This window comes from Hermetia illucens, chromosome 6, assembly GCF_905115235.1.
Source record: "Hermetia illucens chromosome 6, iHerIll2.2.curated.20191125, whole genome shotgun sequence".
Taxonomy (NCBI): Eukaryota; Metazoa; Arthropoda; class Insecta; order Diptera; family Stratiomyidae; genus Hermetia; species Hermetia illucens.
Window position 1 is genome coordinate 99039146 of NC_051854.1, and position 20554 is coordinate 99059699.

Here is a 20554-nt window from a genome sequence, read left to right on the forward strand (position 1 = left end):
AAGAAATTTACCCTGAACATTTCAGTAGCTACCGAATACGCTATACGCAGAAATTTGTCGAGGACGTCTCTAACGAGGCCGAGCAAGAAGAGAGAATACTACAGGTACATAAACGAGCGCACCGCAATGCCGAGGAAAATCGGTTACAGCTATTAGAGCATTTCTATTTTCCGAGAATGTCGGCAAAAATAAAAAGCATAGTAAAACGATGTTGTACTTGTAAAGTAAATAAATACGACCGACACCCTAATAAACCCTTACTAAACGCTACTCCTATCCCCGCATACGCAGGTCATACAATTCATATCGATCTCTTTAGCACTGAGGGACATAGAGTTCTAACTGCCGTCGATAAATTTTCTAAATTTGCCCAGGCTAAAATAATTGCTTCAAAATCCATCTAGGATATTAAACAACCCCTTACAGACTTACTTTTCTTTTACTGTGTGCCAGAAATCGTTGTCATCGACAATGAAGGAGCGCTTAGGTCCGCCTCCATAACCTCCTTATTAGAAGATGACCTTAAAATCCGAATCTATAAGACTCCCCCTTATAAAAGTGAAATAAATAGCCAAGTTGAACGCTGGCACAGTACGCTTACTGAGATTATGCGATGCCTAAAGGAAGAAGGACCACCTAGATCCTTCGAAAATCTCTTGCAGCGTGCTGTTTACGAATACAACCTTACTATTCACTCCACTACGGGAAAAAAACCAGTTGAGCTACATTTCGGCCGAACTCCAAGAATAGACCCAGACGAATTAGAACGAATTCGGCTATCAAATATTGAGAAATTAAGACAGAAACAACAGACGGACATAAAAAACCACAATAAGACGAGACAGCCCACTAAGCAATACGAAACTGGAGAAACTATCTACGTAAAACAAAACAAAAGAAAAGGATCAAAATTGACAGCACGATACAAACAAGAAATTGTTAAAGAAAACAATAATACAACCGTTTTAACTGAATCTGGAAAAATCATACATAAAAGCCACATACGTAACTAGTCTTCCCTTTTCAGGATCTTACCCTACTTGGTAAACGCCAAAATTGAGATTTTGGACTTCTCGAACTCCCAAATCGTCTTGTTTCACACAGGAAGAGCAAAAATACAAGACGGAAATTTTAAATTGATCCACACTATCAACATCGATCAATACGAGCGCTTCGTAACAGATATTGAACCTGTTCTTAATCTCCCAGAAGTCAGGCACTATTCTTTCTCATCTCATTTATCTTACGAGCTCAAGCAAATTCAGGAATTTATTCGAAATTTAAAACCACGAAAAATTAAAAGGTCACTTGATTTTATCGGCAGTACTTGGAAATGGATTGCAGGTAATCCAGATCACGAGGACTTTGTCACTATAAAAGCAAAAATTAACAATATGTTAGAAAATAATAATAGACAGGTTCTAATCAATCAAATGTACACTGAAAGAATCAATAATATTACACAAATTGCAAACGAAATTCAGAAATTATTTAAGGAAAGCAACAAAACAAATTATGATATGATATTAGATGTTAAATTCAGATTGTCAATAATTAAAGAAGAATTGAAAAATATAAACCTAGCAATTCATTGGGCAAAATTAGGCGTCGTTAACTCAATTATTTTATCAAAAATAGAAATGAAATTAGCTACTGACATTTTAGATAAAGAATTTGTACCGTACTCCACAATAGAAGAAGCTTTAGATTTCGCGGAAGTAAAAATAATAACAAATTTGTCATGTTTACTGTACATTATAAATATTCCTCTGACGACTAAGCCTATCTATGAAACATTATTAATTAAAGCTGTAAAGAAAAAACATATTATCAATTTCATCGAATTTAGTAAAATTTTGAAAAATGATGAACAAGTATTTGCCGTAATTGAAAACTGTAAAAATGTAAATTCCCTAACCATTTGTAAATCGGATGAAATTTTGGATATCTCAAACACCTCTTGCATACCAAACCTGATGAAAAGCCTTACAGCCACATGCAAGACAACCAGCAATGCGCACATACCAACCATTGAAGAGATTGCATCCGGTACCATTTTGCTGAACCAATTTACTGGTACAATCGAAGCTGAGCAGATAGCCCATAAACTAAACGGTACCTATTTAGTCAAAATCCATAACACGAGCTTAATGGTAAATGGAAGGACCTTTGTCAATCGCGATATAACAACGATGAATGTGCTACCTGCCATATTACAACCATCTCCAGAAGTTAACATTTACCAGGAAGTACTCTCACTACAAATGATGAAGAATCTCCACATAAACAACACCAGCGAGATTCAACTTATGCGTACCGAAACTAGCATCCATCGAATAACAACATACTCAACACTTACCATAATTGGCGTTTTTATCGCTTTCATCATTTCCTTCCAGTTATGCTTAAAATTCAAAACTAAGAATATCGTTTCAGAAATAAAGGTTAAGCAATCGACGGAACTACCATCACCGGTTCCGACATCATCGTCGTCTTCGAAATCCGATCCAGAACCGCCAACATCAATTCCAACATCAGATCCACGATCAGCAACTACCAAGGTCAGGTTCAACGACATACGATTCTTTTAGCGATTGGGGACTATCGCATTTAAAGCCGGGCGAGTTAACCCGAACGGAAATGCTGCACGCGCAAACACACCTGTGTCAGCACCACATCCAAAAGCGACGTCTGCAACTATTGGGGTCATCGGTGCAATCAATGAAATCGCATGATTGCACATTAGGCAAAATCATATTTCTTTTATATTTCAAAAATTGTAGTTAGTTGTAATTAGAATGCCAAACAGGCATGAAGCAATAAATTGTTTTCTTTTTTAATTAAACCCGATATTTTTATTAACTTACATAGCCTTTCTCACTCGGCAATGTTGCGGCAACATGCGCGTGCGCCTGCAGATGCGGCAAATCATTCCCTTCCTGTCAAGATCAATTCGCTTGAATACATTGAATAATGTGCAATCTGCGGCGAACTTTAAGGCAATTGCACACTATTAAATGCATTGTTTAAGCAAATTGATTAAGAAAGAGCCGAATGAAATTCCGCTCCCGTCGCGCAGCCGCGGTCACTACAATACTTATGTAGTAAGTAAATATTATTAAAATCGGTTCACCGTCTATCTTTTTTACCTGCTAAAACCACCTCCTACCTCGCGGAATTGTCATAACTCTAACTACTTCTCCCTTGACCCACTGATTATGTTGGCAACTGTGCCTTCTTCGCGTCTTCTGCCTCTCTCAGCCTACACTGATTTTGCTCCACCATGAGGTTAACTGCATTCTAGTTTTTCTGGTCCTTAAGCACACCCAAGTCCAAAGTCCACCAGCCGACAAATCAGGGAGAAACACGTGTGGCCTTCAATGGACCTTGATGTAAAGACTTGGGCCAAAAATTGTCAATAATGCCAGCGAGCGAAAGTTAGTCGACATGTTCACAACGAGCCAGTGCAGTCTCCACTTCCAACCGAACATTTCAAGGAAGTACACATCGACATGTTTGGACCTTTACTGCCCTTGAACGGATAGCATTACATTCTCTCGATGATGGACCGATATACGAGGTGGCCGGAAGCATTTCCGATTGTGGAGATGACGGCAGAATGCGTGGCAAGTGCATTCTACAACACCTGGATTGCGAGATGCCAAGAACAATCGTGACCGACCTAGGCTCACAATTTGAGTTAGCGCTCTTCCGCAGCCTTCTTTCGCTGGTGGAGATCGCGAACCACAGCGTACCACCCATCATCCAACGGACTAATAGAAAGTTGGCACCGATCATTGAAAGCAGCGATCACTTATCACGGATCAGGCAGGTGGACAGAAGTTTTACCAACCGTTCTTCTCGGACTACCCATTTAAGGAGGACCTCAAATGTTCCTCAGCAGAACTTGTATACGGGGCGACTCTCACGCTTCCTGGAGAGCTTCTCGCACAAGACGGAAACTCAACCCAGTCGCATATGTTTGCAGAGCAATTACGACACGACATCGGAAAATTTCGACCCGTTCCAGCCTCGCATCATCATAGGAACAATGTTTCCATGCACAAGGCGTTACACTCCTGCTGGCATGTGTTTTTGCGCCAGAACGCAGCGAAACCATAGTAGTCAGGACCTCAACGTTTTGTCAAGCGATTTACCGACCGAGTATATACGATAATGCTCGGAACCAGGTTTTCGAACCTACTCGAAGCGTTTTCGACCAGGCAGCCAAACCGAAGACCTACAGCGGACTACAAGCAAAATGTGCAAGGGTCAACGCATAAAACTTTGTTTTAAAATTTGAAGTACATTTTGTCTGAGGAGTAAAACATGAAGTAACGTACAAATCAAGATTCACAATTTCCGAGCAAAGTTAGCATTAACATTTTCAATCATTGTTTTTGTTTATATTGTAATGTCAATGTAACTTGGAGGGGAGTACTGTGGGAATGCGACAGCGATCACCACGACATCTAAGAGCGAGGGAAGTCATGCCGATCCATACAAGTGATTATTTCAGACAAAAGACACATGAACTCTTGCCATGACTATAGTGTCGCGTTTCCACTCCTCGCACAGCGTACGAAGCCGTCAGCGAATAAAGGTGTTCAAATCAAGCGGCAGTATTTTAATTTGATTGGAATCCAAGTACCCATAACTTCCCTCGGGAACGCCCTCTACCGTCAAACACGGGTACTTATTGAACCGACCTCGTATTAGTCAATTATATAATCATTTATATGAAATGTCCTGTCCTATTCACGAAGATAAGGAGATAATTTTCCAGCTTTTAGCTCATTGGGCCCTCCTCTAGGGTTTATTTTCCCGATTTTCCATCGGGAGACAGGGCGGACGTCGAAAAATTCGTTTTCTGGCCACTCTAAACGTCCTAGTTCTGTGGCGACTTTTTGAGGCACAGAACAATAGCTTGTCTCTAACAGGAACAAGTGAGGCAAAGTGTTCAAGGATGGAAAATACAAAAACGCATGGCCTATTCGCCGTATTTATTTCTTTCACTAACACCTTCACCACATGTCCGACAAAACTGATCCACCTGTATATTCAAGTGATATATTACAATCAAAATACACTGCTAGGGAGCTACTTCTAAATCGCCCGGCCAGCGTTAAAGTTTCCTATATAACTATCTCATTCAATATCAATGGTATCCAATAGCTTTGGTACAGTTTCCTTAATATGAGCGATATAATTCTCGCCATTGTATAAGCTCCTCCAAACAACTGGATCCGACATAATCGTTTCCATTTGACAATCTATCTTGCTTCTATCCATATATACCAATATCGCCAACGTTGATTGAAAATATAATTCTATAATACAAAGAGGGAAATATTATTAAAAAATTCCTAATAATAAAATAAATCAGAAATGATAGTTACCCAGATAACTGTAAGCTTTAATTTCTTGTTGCAATTGTTCGTATGTGGGTAATTCACCCTCGTATCCAGTTTTCACCAGGACATCAATAAAGATGTTGAAATAATGCCTGAATGCAATCTCACGGAATTCATATGGCAGGAGTGCCGCCATATAAACCAAATCATAGGCCGGTGATCCCCAATGAGGTATTTGAAAGTCCACCTTAAAAAAATTAACGTTAGGTTTAAATGCATAGTCAATTTGAAATCATGCATTACCAGGGCGATTTCAGCAACAGCGTTGAATATGTTCTTCTTGAACATCATGTTACGCACGTGAAAATCGCCATGGTTAAGGACGCTATAGGCTGCTGGTAGATTGACAACCTTTATGCATTTATCCATTAACCAATCTGCTGTAATTTTGTGTAATTTGTTTGCATAGGATTCGAATCCAGGCAAAGTCCCCATCACTTCCGCCAAGAATTTTGGTCCTGTCCAGAAAAATTGCATTTGTCTCCCGGCTGACAAACCAAAAATGGTCCCTTTGAAGTTGAAATCATTTCGGCCCTGGATCAAAATCATTGTTAAGTGCATATTTAAATATAAGACAGATAAATAAAAGCAAATCCTGCAGGTAAGGAAATGGACATAACTATTTGCATCCCTTCAATTTCATACTTACATCGGCTTTCATTTTAAACGTAACGGCATGCAATTGAGCCAGTTTGGAAAAAATAAGTCTTGTTTCATACTCATCTGGGACGTTCTTTGGCAGCATAAAGTATCCTAGTTCGTTAAGGTCCTCAAAAACGATAGCTTTATGTGGAGTCAATGAAGAATATATGATTCTGAAATGGAAAAATATTCAATCCATTAAACTCCTTTCTATTATTTTCCAAATAGGATTGGACTTCATTGTTTATATGTTAAACTTTTCTGGTATTTGAAAATAACAAGAAGTATCAAATCTCCAATTACATCCTCCAATACATCCCTCGCCAATGTTCGAAGATCAAGAGAAATATCTCCTCTTCAAGCGATGGTGTTCACTTTTGTGTGAGATTCATAACCAGCCATTCGAAAGTGAAGGTGACATATGTAATTACGCTTTATTCGGTTAACCTCGATTTCCCGGCCGCCTCCTTATAACCAAGTTACCCCCATAATACTCACCGGTTTCATGGTAGACCAATAATTTTGTTACTCAATACTTTTGCGATCGTATACCGCATTCCTTCTTTCCCTATTACCTAGCACCTTTTACTGTACTCTTTTTCACCTTCCTTAACTCCCTCTCACCACCAAAACCCTAAACTCTCTCAACCATTATATAGTTGCATATTTTTTATACACAAATGATTATCGACCTTTTCAATTTTTCATATATTGCCACGCAATACCTTACACATATCCATCTTAGCGTGCAATCAAGTGCATTTTTGCAGAACGGATAGGTGCAGGCAATTAAAAGGTTGTGAAAGGCGATTCCGCTAGACGTTTTACACGATAGCTGATGTGTCCATTCGATCGGAATTCAATGTGGAGTGTAGTTATCAGTAACTTGGATTACACAAAAGCATTTTGAATTTGGCCTTGGATTTTCGTATGATGAACTAAGTAGGCTTCCTGTCAATTATCAACAAATGTTGTAATACACTATTGTTAACTTTATGTGAACTGTTAACGGAATCCAGCCGCAACTTGGTGATATATTTTTAAAAAAGTTTCCGAAAATGGGTCCCTGAAATAAGTGGTCACTTCCTATCCCATGCACTCGGTCACTGATGTCAAAAAACCTTTGTGCATGTATGGGGATCTCCTCCCTTAAACTCAACTTAGGATGATGTTACTCACTGCATACACATGTATACACAGATCCATCAAGGCCCTAAAAACCGATCTGCAATTGTTCGAGGGAGGAAAGAGAAAACAGTTGGTCGATGCACGAAAGTCTATAGTTGCTTTTGTCTAGTTACCTAGTTTGTATCCCCCGCCGAAGCATTAACTAAGAAATCTAATAGCGTACGCAGTATCCAGTGATCTTCAACTATTAAGAGAGACAAATTGATTTCACGACTTCAGTTGGTTCCATTACTGCGAATATGACTGTGCACCCATATTTGTCCGGCGTAGAAAAAGAAAGGCAATTAACCCTACAATCTAGACTTCAAAGACATTAAGGAAACAGGCGGATTCTAGAAAAGTTGCTTAGACCGTAACGATACACTAAAGGATTACAATACCTTCTAGGAGGCAATGTAGTCAACATTGTACTGGCCCCTGATAATTACCCTATGGAGGCGCTGCAGTATGAAGCCTGTAGCGACATGGTAATGACATGACAGCACCAACATGGCAACGCCTTTCAACAGCTGATATGCTCAACAAAGTAACGTCACTATATGGATCGGCAAGGATATAAATTCGACGCCATCCGACTCTTTTACGCACTCTTTCTCTCGACCTTCTCGGTGTTTGTTGAATAAATGGGTAGAACCTTAAAAACATACTTTCTCATGTTTCTACATTGGTGACCCCGACGACTAGAGTTAAAATAAAAAGTGCAGTGATCTTAAATTTCCATACGTTTAATCGACACCAAGCGCGAGTTTCAAAATGGCCACCGAATCCAAATCGCCAGAGACGCCGAAAACATCCCTTTCCTGCCGCCGATAGCTAATCGACCAGCAGGCGTATTCGTGGAAGCGGCACGCATACAAAAATTTCCGTCATTTTATCGACCCGACCCGGCATTTTGGTTTGAGCAGGTAGAGGCTGCGTTCCACACTAATCACATCACGTCGGACAAAACAAGATTTAAGTACGTGATACAATTTGCCGAGCCGGAAATCCTTCCGCATGTGATCTCGATAGCACGCAATCCTCCGGCAACAAATAAGTACGAAGCCGTCAAGGAGAGGATATTGGCAGCATTTGCAGAGTCCGTCGAATCCAAGTTGCGACGACTTTTCCAAGGGATGAATTTGGAAGGAAAGAGACCATCGCATTACCTGCAGGACTTGCGAAACACCGGCGGAGAGCAGGTAACTGACGCCATGCTAAGATCGTTGCTACTTGAGCAATTGCCCGAAAATATTCGAATGGTGTTAGCGATTTCTAACGAAGCAGACGTCGATAAATTGGTGAAAATGGGGGATTTAATGATCGAGATGCAACAACTGCCTTGCATTTCCACCGTTCAGAAGGCATCCACGGAAAATGATGTCTTGGAGCAAATACTGAACCGAATTGACCGACTGGAAATCACGACATGCAACCGGTCCCGATCCAAACAACGGAGCACCAGAGGGCAAAGATCAGGTTCACGGAATCGAGGGTTTTGCTTCTTTCATCAACGGTTTGAGAAACAAGCGCGTAATTGCCGACCGCCTTGTAAGTGGCAAAATAATTCCGCGACTTCGGAAAACTAAATTCGTCGTCCCGAATTTCGGCGGTCGAGGACGACCCAGCCGATTATTAGTACTCGATCGGAAAAGCGGCATGCATTTACTGGTGGATACCGGTGCTGATATTTCAGTTTTGCCGAAAGACAGAAATCAGCACACGCCAATGCAATTTCAGCTTTATGCCGCCAACAATACGCCGGTCAAAACATATGGACATCGCATCATAACGCTCGACCTCGGCTTACGACGACCGTTTACCTGGAGGTTCGTTTTAGCGGATGTTCGACAACCAATAATCGGTGTCAATTTGCTGCACCATTATGGCTTATTAGTGGACCTACGCAGGAGGAAGATAATCGACGAAAAGACCAACTTATCCTGCATCGCAAAGCTCACCGGCACCATAACTTGTGGTATGGCAACACTGAAGTCTAGCGAAAGTTTTCATGACATTCTGAGAGATTTTGTCGACATCACAATTCCATCTGACGGAGCGAAAGTGATGGCTCATGATATCTACCACCATATCCTGACTAAAGGACCGCCTGTTTTTGACCGACCCAGACGATTAACGCCCGAAAAACTGCGCGAAGCAAAGGCCGAATTTGACTACATGCTACAACAGGGAGTTTGCCAACCATCGAGTAGCCCATGGGCGAGCCCGTTACACTTGGTACGGAAGAAAAACGGACAATGGAGACCATGTGGAGATTATCGGCGTTTGAACGCTATCACCGTCCCAGATAAGTACCCCATCGCTCACATTAGTGACTTTGCGCACAAACTAAGCGGATGCAAGGTATTTTCCACGATTGATCTGACAAGAGCATACCACCAGATTCCTGTAGCACCCGAGGACATTCCCAAAACAGCTGTCATTACTCCTTTTGGGCTTTTTGAGTTCCGAGTAATGACGTTCGGTCTATGTAATGCCGCACAAACTTTCCAGCGGTACACTGATCATGCACTCCGCGGATTGGACTTTTGCTATGCATACATCGATGACATTCTTATCGCTTCTAAATCGAACGAGGAGCATCGGAAGCACTTATTGACGATATTTAATCGACTCCGTGAATACGGATTATCGATCAATGTCGATAAATGCAGCTTCGGAACATCTTCTGCCGAATATTTAGAATATTTGGTGAGCGAAAATGGCATCAAGCCCCTTCCAGGACGAGTGGAAACCATTTTGAATTTCGGAAAACCGTCAACAATTGCCGATTTGCGACGATTTCTAGGAGCTGTTAATTTCTATAGAAAATCGTTGCAGAATGCAGCCGAAATTCAAGCACCTCTCCACGAGTATCTCATTGGTGCAAGGAAACGAGATAAACGCAAAATCGAATGGAATCCACGAGCAGATGTCTAATTTGAAAAGTGCAAACAGAAAATTGCCAACGCTGCGTTACTACGACATCCCATTGAGAATGCACCATTGGCCATCAAATCAGACGCATCGGACACGGCTATGGTAGCAGTTCTCGAACAGTGGAACAACGATGTTTGGGAACCGCTCGGGTTCTTTTCGAAAAAGTTCTCCGATACACAGCGTAAGTACAGCACTTACGATCGAGAACTCCAAGCAATCTACAGTGCAGCCAAGTTTTTTCGCTACATGGTCGAAGGTCGTCCGTTATTAATCAAAACCGATCATAAGCCGATAATGTTTGCCTTCCAACAGAAAGCCGTTGTACTACTCTGCGAAACTAAGCTCAATTACCGCCACAAACCATCTTTCCCCAACTTCAATCTGTTCAGAACAGATCGATTCCAGCAGCTCCAGCCCGGCAACTCGATCGCAGGCGGAACCGCTATACTCATCTCGAATAAATTTCGAGCTACGCAGCACTTCCCCCCGGTGGACTACTTCAAATCAGTTGAAGTCACCCTGATCTCGATCAGTACCGAATCTACCACGGTATATATCGCAGCAATCTACTGCCCACACCAATTCCTTGATTCAGCAGATCTATCCAATCTGCTATCCTATTGCTCCAGCCAACCACGCGAAGTCGCCAAAGCCTGGGCGCTTGTCATAGGCGGAGACTTCAACGCGAAACACCCGTCATGGCTAGACCAAAACCCTAATTTCAACGGTCACGAACTCCACAGGTGGCTCACTACGCCATCATCCTCACGTAATATCTCACATCTTAGTCCCGCACTACCAACCTTCTTCCGTTCCAATTACCAATCCTACCTTGACCACTTCCTTACTACATCCAACATCATCATCGTCCCAAATCCAAACACCTTTCCTTTCCTAGAGACCGCGTCTGGACTCAGTGACCATGACGCAATCATCCTTGACTGCAAACTGCCAGGAAGGGTCAAAAACCCCCCTCCTCGCTCAGTGCCTGACTTCAGTAGAGCAAACTGGAGCCATATTAACCAACACATTTGGAGAGAACTCAGCAACATTGAGCTCCCAACCCTCCCACCAAATGTCTAACTCCGCAATCGACCAAGCTGTCGATCAGCTCACCCAGCTCATGCAAAACTCGTGCGATGAGCTTATTCCACAACGCTCCCTGGGTTATAAAAACCTAATTTCTCTTCCCAATGATATACTGGCAGATATCAAATATAAGAGAACTCTTCGGCGCAGACTGTTCAGAAACAGATTCTCGCCAAACTTTGACACCATGAAGGCCGAGTTATACAACCTCGACCTATCAATTCGAAACAGAATTCGCTCTCTGTACCTCGAAAACGCCAATTCTCGCCTTGCGAACACTATCCTAAATTCGGAAACTTCCCACGAATTAAGGAAATCCTGCCCTGGGCTCGGAAAGTCTTCCGCCCCAGCCCAAATTCTACCCCAAAACATCTCCCACCCTGAAGAAGCCGAGGTCTTGGCTAAACACTTCCACGAGGCGCATCAAATCACCTCTGGTGTACAAAATACCCAAACCGAGTCTGAAGTCGCGGACACTATCGCCCGGCTCAACTCCTCACCCACCTTCGTACAGTCTCGGCACTTCGCCAACATCTTCACTAACCCGCTATGCAACCCAAGCAAGCACGACCTCATTCCAAACTTAACGTTTGCGAAGCCACATATGATCAGAGGCACCATAGAGAAGAGCAAAAATAAACGCTCAACCGGCTTCGACCGTATCCCGGCAATCCTTTTGAAGAAATGCTCAAAGTCCATCAGCCCTTTCCTTTCCAACATTATTGACCACTGCATCCTGAATGCACACTTCCCAACGAGCTGGAAATGCGCCCGCATAGTCCCTATCTTAAAGAAGCAGGAGAATCCGCTACAACCGAATAGCTACCGGCCAATTTCGGTCCTTCCGGCCCTAGCAAAAGTCTTTGAACGGACCATCAAATCGTTCATTGACATACAAATTGACACTTCTGATGCGATACCTGACTTTCAGTTTGCTAATCGCACTGCTCATTCAACTGAGCACTCCCTCCTTATCCTGAAAACGGATATCCTTACCGGACTTAATAACAAGACTCCCACAATCGCTTGCCTTCTCGATTTAAAGAAGGCTTTCGATTCCGTCTGGCAGCACGGACTAGTCCATAAGCTTTACCACTCTCTCTCTTTTCACCCTCATCTTTGCAAGCTCATACTGAGCTTCTTAGAAAATCGGTCGGCTAAAGTAGCAATACCTGAAGCCACATCTTCGGCATTCTCATGCCCAGCAGGCATCCCACAAGGGTCGGTCCTATCAGCCACCCTTTTCTCACTCTTCACTGCGGATCTCCCAAAACCACCAGCACACCCACAACCAATCCGTATCCTACAGTATGCAGACAATCTTATCATTTATTCCTCAACCAAAAACATCCCCCTGGGAGAATCACGCCTCAACTCATACTTAGACGAGTTGTTCCACTATTTTAATAGATGGAAACTCATGCTGAATCCCCAAAAGTGTCAGACAATTGTATTTCGAGGCCACCTCCGACTGACCAAACCCATCCTCCATAGGCTTAAAAACCTATCACTCCGGGTTAACGGCTCCACTATTCCAAACACTGATAACGTGACATACCTTGGTGTCGTCATAAACTCAAGGCTATCAAACGTTCCCCACATCTCAAAGGTCCTGGCCAAAGTAAATTCGGCGTTCTACGCTCTGCGCCCAATTTTATTGTACAGGAGCCCAACCCCAACCAAAATAAAACTTATGTGCTACAAACAGCTCATAAGGTCTATCATCTCATACGGCTTCATTTTCTGGTGTGACTCTTCCCCAGCGCAGATGGATCGACTGCGCCTCAAGGAAAGACGATTTCTCCGGCATGCCAGCCAAATCTACCGTAATGATGATCGATCTAAATACATTTCGAATTCCACTCTATATAACGAGTGCGAAATTCCCCGCATTGACGCTTTTCTCGTCAACCATGCGATCAACTTCCACCGCAAGTGCAGAGATCACACAAACCTCTTAGTCAAATCTTCGATGGGCATCATTTGCCCCGAGGACAATTTCTTAAGCCACAGTAAGTTCCCTCAACTCATCCTTGAACTTCTGGAGCGCGGCGACGTGTTCGACGAAGAAGGAAGAGTCACCCTGTACACAGGCCCCTATTCCCCTTCACAACACCTGAAGCCCTAACCAACCATGAATCACGTATAACAATCCCCTCCCCCTCCCCCTCCCCCTTTTCTCACCTTCACCCTCTTTCTATCACCTTTTCTTACTATCTCCCCTTTACCTTTCTCTTCTTTCTCTCCCCTTTCCCTGTCCCCATCTACTACTACCACAGTTTGGAGGTTTTCTTTCCAGGTTTTCCTCCAGTTTCTTTCAGAGTCGGCTAAACATCATCAATCAACATAATTACATCATTTCAACATTAGTATATACCTTAGATTAAGTAGCTAACTGTTAAGGTTCACATGTTTAGGTTTAAGAATGCGATGTACAAGATTTTGATATTTAATAAAAAAATGTGTTTCCAAAAAAAAAAAAAAATGTGTTTCCAAACTCTTTTACGCACTCTTTCTCTCGACCTTCTCGGTGTTTGTTGAATAAATGGGTAGAACCTTAAAAACATACTTTCTCATGTTTCTACAAGCCGCTTAGCGGAAATTCACCCAAGTAATTTATTAACTGCGTTAGTGACCCCAAGATGAAAAAGCGATTTAAGAAATTATAAAGTGAACTATCAGTGCAAAATAACGCTAAAGAAGAACCACCTACCCCAGTGCAACCATCGAAACTTGCAGAACCTGTGACAGCAAAACGAAAGACTATTGAAAAAAAATCAGCAACTCCAGAGGAAAATTCACAACCTCAAAGGTTGCAACAACAAGGAGCCGAAGCAACTACGCTGCAGAACCATCCAAAGACCCACTCACCACCCAAAATATATTCTAGCCGAAGCTCCAGTACTACCCCCAGAGAGAGCCCGGTAGTTTACCCATGCCCCACATTCGAAAAGGAGAATAAGTCACCTGGAAAAGCTGAGCCACCGAAGAAAAAAAACATGTACATTTTGAAGAAGTTTCCCTTACTCGAGTAACAGCCTACATTTTTAAGATTTTATGTGAAACCTTAATGACATAAAGGTTTTTCCTACCAAGTTTGGTGGAAGTCCCTGCATTACTAACTAAGTTATAATAGGTCAAAGTTGTTGCTTCGTTGAAAATTCAAGACTGAATGTCAATAAGATCAGATTATTACAACATCCACCGTATTCCATATTTTTCTAATAACTTATTTGCTTTATAGCTATTATACATACAAGACATTTTCACTTACCTTGGCGCCAGCAGATCCGTATATCCACATTTTTCCAAAATGATTCTACATTCATTCAGTACTTTTGTGTACATATATATTTCCAAGTCGAAAACATTAAAACTATCGAGTAGTTGTTTCTTCAATCCATCAACATCTGGACAAGTTTTTAGAATCAACGAAATAACTCCATTCGCAATGCCATCGGCAGCAAAAGTAACTTTAATGCGAAACATTATGCTGGCAAAATGGTCGCCAAGTACCGTAGCAGGAGTGCTTTCATAATTGCGAATCTATAAATAAATAAAGGCAAATTGTAAGAATAACATCATTTCAAAGAATATTAGCGACCTTAATCAAAATTCCAAGGCAGTAAAGCCATAAGAGAAAAGCGAATATTCATTTTCTCTGAGTTAGCTTCCATTTACGATGCGCATAATAAAACGTCACTTAGTACCAGGAGCTTAGTGAAAGATGGTATCACGTCATGTTTTACAAACAGTGAGCAAATGTGAAATCCGGACACCGTCGTACGAAATACAAAAGTGCTCAGGAAGGAGATAAAAGGAGTTGTATGGAATGTGTTTTTTGTTTTTTACAAGGACATTATGTACAGTCTGTTGTGTAAAATGCAAAAAGAATCAAAGAACAAAGATCAAATAAATAAATTGGACCAAACCTTGGATATATTCGATTGGAATTTTGAAAAATAATTCGAAAAACGTTTCATCAAGTATTTTTTCTTACAAATGAAACTTTCAGAAATCTACCGTCGATATAATCTTCCAGGTCCTAAATAGTATTGCACTCCGAGGATTGCTATCCCAGGTCACTGTTTCAGCATATCTTGGATTTTTGATAAATACCCTATTTCTTCGCACTGTGAAGCAATTCTTTTAAACATTTCTATGTACATATTCGCATCCATATTCCCCTCCATGAATACCACATTTTCCGCACCGTCCGTGTCATAACATCGACCCTACTATAGCAGGTCAACTACCTCTATCCTAGCGGTCTCCTTCAATAATACTTCTCCCATCCTGGACCCGACCGGGCTAGCAGGTGCTCAAGGATCGTTCGTAGAGGAGTGAAAGTGGCAACTTGTGAAAAACGAAAAACGATATTATATTTATAATTTGATAATAATTATTGTGTTTAAAGCAATGATAAAACTCCTGCGTACAACTTTCCTCATTCGATTTAGATCAGGCGCTGTCATCGGTAAATCATATATTATAGATATTGGTCACTCCCCCCGGTCTAATTCAAGTTCAGTTTCGTCATAGTTCTACTGATCCTTTCAACAATTGAATCAATGTGCAATGCACAGACAAGCGTTTTTGACGTATTATACCGGCAAACGCTTCTTCAACAACTTTTTAAACTCATCTTACATTTAACATTATACGTGACTCTTAGTAAGTAGTCTTCTGCTAGTATCTTTCTAGCTTCACATAGTATAAGTATTACAAACATGACAAATAAACTGAACAAAATTATCCGTTTAACTTCACCTGAACATTTTTCCCTTTTCCACTATCTTCAATAACCCTTCGCAAAAAGTCACTGTTCACCCATTTAGGGGGGTCCAATTCATCTTTATTGAAACTCATTATGAAATCTATCTTTACACTCCCGACAGTACTCGTTGCACTCGCTAGCTATCTTTGAATGAATAAGCAGAAATAATTGTCGAAACTTATCAGCTAGGCTAAAATATCTGTTTGATTAAACCACCACGTTGGTCAAACTCCATTTAAAAAATACAGTCTTGTCCGAATAGAGTTGAATTGCAATCTATAAATCGTAATCAAGATGGCTTCATAATAGTATACTGTATTTAATTTTTATCAACATCATACGACTAGGATATACGACGCCTTAACATTCCTAATAGATTTTGGACATTACCATTCTAAATAATACTAATAACTCCCCCGAAGCCGATCCCAAGCCCGGTTGTGAAAGGAGGAGGGATAGATAGCTTCAGTCTAAATGGCTGTACGCCACCGCAGCGTCTCAGGGGGTAGGTGAGGAAAGTGCAGGAACTTTGCAGTCTTGCAGATTACTCACTAAGGAAGCTATCTACATACCTGGCAGCTAGGGATAAAATGCACCACCAAAAATGAGAAGAAGGAGAAATTTGAGGTCCGGTCCGGATAACCGGCGGGAGTCGTCTGACTTGGTGACTGGGTCGAGCTCTCGTAATGGACAGCACGGCGTCGAAACCGCTAGTCGTGGGGCGGTTCGATGTCTAGGCGCCACGACGACGAGGAGCACAGCTCCGCCTGCTGCAGCTGTTTCGCCACAATCTGTGGCGACCACTTCAGCAGGTTCGCGTAGGAAGCGGATGAAATGGACTGAAGAAATGAACCTCTTCATCATCCGCTCCTACTACGAAATAACGGCGGGGGCGGGTACAACATCTTACCGCCCCTTGTCGCACCAGAGATTCGTCGAGCGTTTCCCACAATTCGCGCACGTGACTGTGCAGCGAGTCGCAGACCAGTACCACTTCATTACTCGCAGCGACACAAACCCGGCCACCATCAGGGAACGTGTCCGACTTGAAGTCATCGGGGAAACTGGTGACCGAGAGTCGATGGGGGCAGAGGCGGCGGCATCAACAACACCACGCCGCACTGCAAGCAACAGGTTCAGTACTCGCCGAAGCACTCTTCTCCACCGTCCAGCTGAGGTTTCCGCTGAGGTTCAGGACGAATTCCAAAGAGCGTGTATAGAATTCTCGGATATGGATCCTTTGCATAGACCAGATATTCCCAGGCTCTATGCATCTCCAGCAACTCCGGGAATTCTATCTCAAATCAATGATGAGATTGCATCTCAACTATGTGCTGATATGTCACTGCTGCAACTACAATCACTTGTGTATTGTGGTGCAGTTGCGGCTATCAGATTGCACGGTCAGAAGATTCGCTTTCGCGTTATTGGTTTGAGTGACAAAAGAGATCCACCATGGAAAATTCGTCTGGAACGTCGGCGGGACTCACTAAGGCAGGACATTGCTAAACTGATTCAGATCAGCACTGGCAATGCCAGCCGACAGGTGAGAAATAAAGTGCACAGGGTTTACCGAAACTATGCGATCCCCTGTGAGACACCCGTTGTTGAAATTCTGGACACACTAAAACAGAAACTTTCTGTCATATGCAGTCGGTTACGACGGTATGGCGAAAGTTATTCCAGACGTGTCCAGAATGTAACATACGCGAGGAACCAGCGGAGCTTTGTCAGATCCCTCAACGTATTCCAACAGAGCGCCCAGACAATACAGTTCTCGGTGACGGAAGCGAAAGAGTATTGGGGTGGACTTTGGGGGCTACCTGTCCAGCATACTGAGCATGCTGAGTGGATCACCGCCGAAGGCACCCGCCATGCCAATACACTTGGCATGAATTTCGCGGATGTTACCGAAGAGGAAGTTCGACGAGCCATAAACATCTCGAAGAACTGGAGGGGCCCAGGTCTGGATCGGGTGCAGAATTTCTGGTATAAGAAATTTACCAGCGTACACAGTCGGTTGGCACGCAGTATAAATGAGGTCGTGAGTCGGCCGGAGGAATTTCCACCTTTCCTCACTGCGGGGGTTACCTACCTTATCCCTAAGAAGGACACGGTGCAGGACCCCGCAGACACAAGACCGATCACTTGCTTACCAACCCTCTACAAATTCATCACTTCCATTATTAGTGGAAGGATCAATGCGCACCTCGAGACCAACAACATTCTGTCCGAAGAGCAGAAGGGCTGCCGAGTTGGGTCAAGGGGTTGCAAAGAGCAACTCATTATCGACTCGGTAGGACAAGCAACTAGAGGTCAAAGAAACCTCTTCAGTTGCTATATCGATTATGCCAAGGCTTTTGATAGCGTTCCGCATACCTGGCTAATCAATGTCCTACATCTGTATCGCATTGATCCGAAACTAATAAAGTTGTTGGCGACAGTCATGGAAGGGTGGCATACCACCTTATCGGTGCGTACATCTGAGGGTGCTAATACCTCAGAGCCCATCCGTATACGGAGGGGCATCTTCCAGGGGGATTCATTGAGTCCTCTTTGGTTTTGTATGGCACTGAACCCCCTTTCATGGCTACTGAATGATGCTAGAGGGCATGGTTTTGCAATAAAGTATGGCCTACGTGCTAAGTGCGAACTGACACACTTGATGTATCATACTTAGATGACATCAAGCTGTATGTTGGTACTGACGACCATCTTAGAAGTCTGTTGCAAATAATAGACATGTTCAGCCGTGATATTCGGATGGAGTTTGGATTAGACAAATGTCGAATCCAAGTCCATCCAAGGTCATCACGAGTCGCTTGCCGGACATAGCATTGGTGACCTCCACATCGAAGCTATGACCGAGACAGACTTCTACAAGTACCTAGGAATTCTGCAAGGAACCCATGCTCGAGTTGGTGATCTGAAGGAAGCTCTGCTGTCCGAATTCCTGCGACGTGTAAAGCTGGTGCTGAAATCGCATCTCTCGGGGAAGAATAAAATAAGCGCGTTGAATGTATTCGCTATCGCTTCACTGGCTTATGCATTCGGAATATTGCCGTGGACGAAGACCGACCTAGAAAACGTCCAGCGGCGGATACGGACAACTATGTCCAAATTCCGAATGCATCATCCAAAGTCTGCCGTGGAGCGGATGAACCTGCCTCGTGACATCGGAGGTAGGGGCATGGTTGACGTGGCGGCACAACATCATCGCCAAGTCGACTCGCTGCGCGCTTATTTTTACAGTAAAGAGCAGGCGAGCCCCTTGCATGCGGCTGTCTGTAAGGCAGACTGTGGACTGACTCCACTTAACTTGAAGGATCGATCTTTCAATCCTCTGAGTGGGGTGAAGTCGGACCAGGAGCGGATCGAGGAATGGAAGTCAAAGGCAATGCACGGTAAACACGTGAATTGTTTTTGGCAGCCATTTGTCGATTTGCATTTGTCGAACAGATGGCTGTGTGCTGGGGAGCTTTTTGCTGAGACGGAGGGGTTCATGTGTGCCATTCAGGATGGCGTGGTCGCCACCCGAGCTTATAAAAAGCTCATCATGAAAGAACGGGTGGAGAACGACCAGTGCAGAATGTGTGGTTCGGCGTTAGAGACGTTGGACCATCTCATTTCTGGCTGTACTGTTATGGCACCGGTGCAATACATCACCAGGCATAATGCTGTATGTAAGGTTATCCATCAGAACCTTGCATACAAGCATGGGCTGATCACGGGGACATGTTCGGTTTACCGATATGAGCCGCAAGCAGTACTTGATAGTTCTGCTTACAGCATGTATTGGGACCGGCAAGTTCTGACTGATCGCCATACCGCACACAATAAGCCTGACGTACTGTTAGTTGACAAGACGGGTCGCTCCGCGTATATTATTGATGTTGCTATCCCCCATAATAGCAACATTGAACGGAAATACGTGGAGAAGAAGGTGAACTATGAGCCATTGGCTCGGGAAATCAAAGAAATTTGGCGTCTCGAGCGGGTGGTTGTAGTTCCCATAATATTGTCAGCTACAGGTATTGTACCTAAATCCCTCACGGTTTCCCTTGATGTCCTGGGACTTTCGCACAGTCTGGTTCAAACCATGCAGAAGTACACCATTCTGCATACGTGCTCGATGTTGCGGGGAGTACTCGACGGATTCTCCCACTGACCTACCACCGGCCACCACCACCAGCGCCCCTTTAGTTTTTAAGTAGGTATGATCGTCCGAGCCTAAATGCTTGGCACTTAGTGCTAGTATTAGGTAAAATTCGGTATTTGCCGAGATTGTGATAATTCGGAAAAAATAATAATCGTTGGCGCAACAATCCATATTGGATCAGGGCCTTGAAGCGTGTTAGAGCGCTTCATTAAAGACCGTAACGGTACACTACAGAACCCTATAGGAGGCAATGTGGTCAGCATTGCGCTCGCCCGAGATTATTACCCTGATTTGACTCAGGTACTCATTCACAGCTGAGTCGACTGGTATCCGACGTCAAATCACGATACAAATTCCACTGCCACT

General features: G+C 43.2%; 1 protein-coding gene across 1 annotated transcript; it reads right to left on the reverse strand.

Annotated features, from left to right (window-relative positions):
- Window positions 1-4993: 4993 nt before the first annotated feature.
- On the reverse strand, window positions 4994-16198 carry LOC119658617. The gene is made up of 6 exons (XM_038066110.1): window positions 16023-16198; window positions 14527-14798; window positions 6064-6229; window positions 5658-5948; window positions 5400-5601; window positions 4994-5330 (listed from the first exon to the last, which is right to left on the reverse strand). The coding sequence occupies exons 1-6, from the start codon at window positions 16119-16121 to the stop codon at window positions 5149-5151; spliced, it is 1212 nt and encodes a 403-aa protein (XP_037922038.1). The 5' UTR covers window positions 16122-16198; the 3' UTR covers window positions 4994-5148.
- Between the last annotated feature and the right edge of the window lie 4356 nt (window positions 16199-20554).